The following is a 6,000-nucleotide window of genomic DNA, read 5'->3' on the forward strand; positions in this document are numbered from 1 at the left end:
TGAGTCATCGATAACAGGAAGAAAATTGAAAAAATAATGAATTAAGCTTAATAGAATCTCTGGTTTATGTTGAGAAAAGCTGCAAAACAACTTTTTTTTTTACATTTCTAGACAACTGTGAATAACATTTTCATTTTCATCCCTCTCCAAATCCTCCCAAGAACACTTAAAATAATGCAACAGAAAAAGAAGAAAAATCGCCTGTTGATTCAGGCACACAGATGCCCGATCCTGCTCGCTCTTGTTGTTTTGTTCTGCCTGTTTCCGAATGAGAATTGTCCTGGAATAACTAACCCTAGCGTGGACAGATAAATGCATTCCATCTTCCCACACCAGGGTGCTCTGAGGCGATCGCAGCATGACTTTTCTATGATGAAACAGCAGCAAGCGGTGGAGGGCTGAGGGAGTGGGCGAGCAGGACACAAACTGCTTTTCTCCACAAACAGCAGGATGAGATGCGGAGCTGGCAGCGATATGGCATCCATACCACGAGCTCAGCCAACACAGCATGCGTCCTCACACTTGCTTTGCAAAGTCATAGGCTATCCACATCTTCTGACCACATTTGACTAATAGCATATGCGCGAAATAAACACACTGAGTCAACTGAGCTGTGTGCGAGCAGGCGGATTTGCATGTTAACAACGAGAAATGTCTCGCTCCTTCATTTGTTTCGTGCGGCTTGTAAAGCGACTGTTACTATCAAAGAGTAATCAAAGATATCCTGAACAGCAGCAAACAATGGCAGAACAGTGTTGATGAAGCCAGGTGATGATGAGGGGAGGCAGACATCATTAGCCCCCATCATCACACTTCATCAGAGTAGAGGGAGTGTGCCCGCTCTGTTAGCGTAATGAGCTGGAAGTATGAACAAAAGCAGATGGCTTTATGAGTCAGACAATAAGGCACTCATAATTGAATCTATATCATTCATTTCAATTTAAGCAGTCAAGCCATTTTTCCTCCTTTCTGTATCTCAATAGAAATCCTTAATCAATGCATTGAGGAGCTGCCATCATAATGAATCAGGCGCACTTCAATGAGACTTTTCAATTCTGCTGGGAATAATTCATGAAGGCTGAAAGAGAGGTAAAGTACAGCGCAGCCTGTGCTGTATGATAAAGGTAGGAACAAGTATTTCCCATCTTAACATCTGTATGAAAGAGTGTTTATTTTTACCATACATCATCCATAAAGGGACTAACATTACCTTATTACACACAGGAATGTATGCCATATGACTAATCGTACTATAACGTTACATATTTTTTATATCCCTATAATCTACTGATTAAATCTACCAAGTTGGTTACCCTTTCTTCGAGCTTATACATTCATAAGACTAGTTGCAGGCTAACATTCTGGAAGAAAACCAAGTTATGGCTGACAACAAGCACAGGGTATGATTCACAAACCCCTGGCACATGACACCGGCTGTCAATCACCCAGACTTTACCATCACCTCCAAAGTATTTGTGCAGAAAGCACCGAGTGAAACTTGGCGGCTGCTGGAGCTTCTCTAATCTGTTTTCCCTCTTGAAGAGCTCACAGCAGGACGCTTTGCCCGTGGAGCAATTAAAGCCTCTTTCTTAATCCAGCTGCCCTTGACTGCAAACAACTGGAAGTCCTCTTCCCTTTCCTTCCTTCCTCCTCCTACACTACCTCCTCCTTCTGTTTCTCCTCCGCCTCGCTATACAGCAAGTGCAACAGTACTCACCCCCAGTTTCTTACTCCGTATCCTCACGTATCCCTGCTTGACTATATCGTTGAAGTTAGAAGCCATGGTGAGAGGGAAGCTGGCGGCTTCCTGTCCGAAAGAAGGAATAAGAAAAGAAAAATAAAGTAACCTCTCTCTTTCTCTCTTTTTTTAATTTTGAGTAGCGGAATCTTTTACTTGAGGCTCGGTCCGTGTGACATCCAGCAGGAGGAGAGCGAGAGGTGGGCAACCTGCTCCGGTGTCAGCCAGTATGACGCTTGGGTTGGCCGGCTTCAGCGGCGCGATCCATCCGGGAGAGGAGGGAGATACCATTCGTCAGCTGATTCACTTCAGCCGGAGAGGAGAGCAGAGGCGCGCTTCCTGGACCACACCACCACGCACCGGCGAGGGGGGCGTGGAGGATATGTGCTGAGGAAGGTGGTGGTGGGGGTCATTTTTATTTAGTTTCATATTAAAAGCCCACTTTGTTCAAAAACGAAATCCCCTTCCTCTCGCTTTCCCTTTTGCAATCGTTGTAATTCAAAAAGTCACTTAGTGGGAGTCATACCTACTGTGATTAATATCCCCGAGGAATCAGTGGAAACTGTAATGGTTGTCTACTGGATTAGTTGGCATTAGTCCAAAATGCTGGACTCTATTTCCTCTGTTAGTCTATTTTAGCAGGACTAAGCTCCCAGTCTCAGAATATTGTGCTCATTTTATTGTAGCCTTATAAAATAATGTTTTTCATGACAGGCAGCACGATCTTTAACCCTTTATGGTTTACTCATGGAAACACATGGAAATTCAAAATTTCACCCCTAGAGCATCTTACATGACTTTTTTTTTTTTTTACTTGTGTGCCTTTTTCCAATTGTATTTTAATTTTTATGGCAAATCTAGTTCAGTGAAATAACCATAATATGGTTCCTCAGCCCCTTTTAGGGTATACGTTTTTCCAAAAAGTGTGTATATACAAAACATAGAAAAACACATTAATTTAAAGTAACGTTTATTTAAGAGCATTTTCTTTTCATTCACAATGGAAATGTCCAAAACTGTAACAAACATATTAAAGCACAGCCCTGACCAGTCACAGGCAGCTGCCTCGCAGTAACATAGTAACATGCTGTATCATGGTAACATGATATTTTCTTCAAAGATTTAAGTTCATTTCAGGTCACCTACTGAACTGAGCATGTGTATACACCTTAATACAGGCTGTTCTATTTTATGGCACAGCACTTGATAGGTTGACTTCCATAAAAGAGCCAAGCAGACAGCTGCAAAAGAAAAACAGGTTTTTGTCAATATCCAGCCAGAATTGAAGGAAAACAATAACACTGAAGTGTTGAGCTACTGAAAACAAAATACACTGACATGGGAATTGTAAATATATGACAAGTTAAAAAACAACAACATAATAACTACTGATGGGACCAATTTTTCCTAAATAAATTACAAATACCCAATTACTAAATTAATTTAAAATAATAACACTAAGTAAAAATAAACACCATTATGTGCAATTTAAGTAGTTAAACTATAAGATCATCAGAAAAAAGATCCCACTGTACCCTTTCTAGTCTGAAAATGTTGAAAATTGGTTACATTTCTCATCCGATCACTGTATAGTCTTATAGAAATTAGAGGAAACATCCAAATATACCATTTACTGGTCTATATTTTAATAGTGTATTTTTGTTAGTAAATAACACAATTATGGCTCCTTAAATGTATCTGGTGGGTGCCTAAAAATGGACTATCACTGTTATGGTAGGTAAACAGGGCACACGATCAAATATGGTGCCACCATTTTTATGTTACAAATATCACTCATTTCTAGAAATCCAGCATTAACAACACCCATCTCAACATTTATAATAATTATTTAACTGTATAATGCATGGGTTTCATCAGTTTACCACAATTGGTTTCGATGCTATGACCACAATTGTGGTAGGTGTAAAAAACCCAGTTTCCCAAATTCTTGAAAAACTCCGGAGTTCAAAATGCTCCAGGCCACTGCTGATTGGTCAGATCCATTAACGTCCCTATCACATTGCCTGATCTTTGCTGGTTGGTCAATCCAAATTTCAATGTCTGTTTAAGTTCCTTGCCCATATTTTCTTGGATTAAATAAATAGCTCAGCCTTCATCTTACAAATAAAAGGCTAAATTTACTCCTATGACTCCATTTATTTTAATAATTATAACAGAATTATAATATAGTCTTTTTAATGATTCTCACCAAAAATGGTTGATATCCCGATGTCATCTTCCTGATGAAAACTGTGCTACTAGACCAAAAACTGAACCGTAGAGTGTAGAATAGAGGTAAATAAGGAGTTAAATGTATATTCTTTAAAACAACGACAATTAATATGTTTGGTACATTGTTGTGTACAGTGACTGCTGAAGACAGTCATCAACACGTCTCCTCCAAGTACACAGACTAACATAACCAGCCTGTTTAAAAAGCAAAACCACAAACAAACAAAACATTATGTACATTTTTTTTCATCTAAATTCTATTTCATTTGTGACACGATGAAACTAACATTGGACTCTCCGAATCTGTGATCCTGTGATGTCGGCATCAACTCGGGAATGCTCTTACATACGTGAGTCAGCTCAGAGGGACCTGTTAGCTCGTATGACAGACCTGAGAGAATGAGGTTGAGACAATAATGAGGTGCTGATTGTTTCTTTGCCTTATTCATTCTATAAAGAAACTTCTTATAAAGATATGGTAAAAAGCCATTCTTGAACACAAACTTTCACTTAAAAGCAAGTCAAACAAGGATGTTTAGGCAACGTTGAAGGTGTGACCATCGTGGTAACATCTGCAACCTCAAATGTACATTTTTAAACTGTTTTTCAACCACAGCTAGATGTTGAGAAAAGGCTGCCAGGCCACATTTATTAAGTGTTTTCTGGGTTGTAACTTCAGATTTTTCTTTCTTTTCTTCTTTTTTTAACATTAAGTTAGGTTAGTCTGTTTTAGTTAGTTTTGAAAGTTGCACGCTACCTAAAATTGTTTACAGTAAAACCTTTTCCTTATTTCCTAACGTGAAACACGAATTGTTACGCCTTTATCCTAGTGTACCTTCCAATACAAGTATTTTTAGATAAATAAACGTACAGAGTCACCAGCAGGTTTGCAAAGTTTAACTTCTTTTCATCCTTTTTAAAAAAAATCACCTTTAGGGTTGCATCAGGAAGGGCATCCAGTGTAAAACGCTGCCAAATCAAACAGGGGGAGCTACCTTTGTGAGGGAAGAGAGCAGCAAAAAAGTAGCGTCTTTTTCTGTTTCTTATATCAGTTAATAGAGAGGGGAAAAAAACAGCAGAGTAACCAGTTCAAGTGATTATTTGTTGCTAACCCCATATAATAGATATCAGGTTGTGACTCAACAACAATTAGCCAAAACTGATTTACCTGCAATATCTTGATGTTCCTTTGTTCTGTACAGACTTGGACTGTTTTAGTCATTATAGGCATTTGCCATTCATCCTTTTTATCATTAAATTCATGTATAAGCTGGTGCTCAAGGTCAAGATTAGGATGCTCTCCTTGATCACTGTTAACATGCAGTGAATTCAATAAGACTACTTGTTTACTGAATTTTGCTGTAACTTTTGAAACCTGAAGTAACCACTCAAATTCTACTCCTCAACAATGTTCAAAGAAAATATGCAAAAACACAACAGAGCTTGGTGTTCAGACTAATTTGCGACGCACTTTGTACCTTGCCTTTTGGTTATTACCTGTCTCAGTATGAATAGCATTTCCATATTTTTCACCAGACAGTCCGCTAATAAGGAAATACAATTTGAGATTGCTAGTGTGCGAGCTCTGTGTTTTGTCATTATTAGGCGGCCCCGAATTGATGTTGTTTGATTTGCTGAATAATGCAACCAGAGAGGTGAGTGCCCTATTAAAGGATCAAATGAATAGTAGGAAACCAGACAGTAGAAAGCATGGCACCGCCGGCTGGAGCTTGCAAGTAGCAGATACAATGCTGCAGATTGGCAATCAAAAAGCACCGAAAATAAAAGCACAGAAGCAAATTCTGATCCCTGCCAGAGCTTTAATCCTGATGTAGTGAGAGGCGTAGCTCAGGTTGTACAGCCATAGCTTGTGAAATCCTTGGTATGAGACAGCAGATGCTTCAGGTGCAGTGATACGAGTGGCTGTCATTGCTTATGTTGTTTAAAATGTCTGTGTGTGTGGGGGGGTTGGCTTATGTAACAGAGTTATATAAAGTATACAAAACTCTACATAAAGATCAAAGGCTTTT

General features: G+C 39.1%; 1 protein-coding gene across 2 annotated transcripts in view; it reads right to left on the reverse strand.

Moving 5' to 3' along the window:
* The window catches only part of dok6 (docking protein 6), a 56,519-nt gene extending 54,412 nt beyond the window's left edge, over positions 1-2,107 (reverse strand). Inside the window, exons 1-2 of one of the 2 annotated variants that reach the window (XM_026179448.1) lie at positions 1,895-2,107; positions 1,718-1,807 (exon numbers count right to left, since the gene is read on the reverse strand). In XM_026179448.1, the coding sequence (XP_026035233.1) occupies positions 1,718-1,807; positions 1,895-2,029 (225 nt within the window). In that variant the 5' untranslated portion in view covers positions 2,030-2,107. The remainder of the gene's footprint in view (positions 1-1,717; positions 1,808-1,894) is intronic. The other variant, XM_026179449.1, reaches the window with a different exon arrangement.
* Positions 2,108-6,000: the final 3,893 nt, after the last annotated feature.

Source organism: Astatotilapia calliptera, chromosome 9, assembly GCF_900246225.1.
Source record: "Astatotilapia calliptera chromosome 9, fAstCal1.2, whole genome shotgun sequence".
In the NCBI taxonomy this organism is placed as follows: Eukaryota; Metazoa; Chordata; class Actinopteri; order Cichliformes; family Cichlidae; genus Astatotilapia; species Astatotilapia calliptera.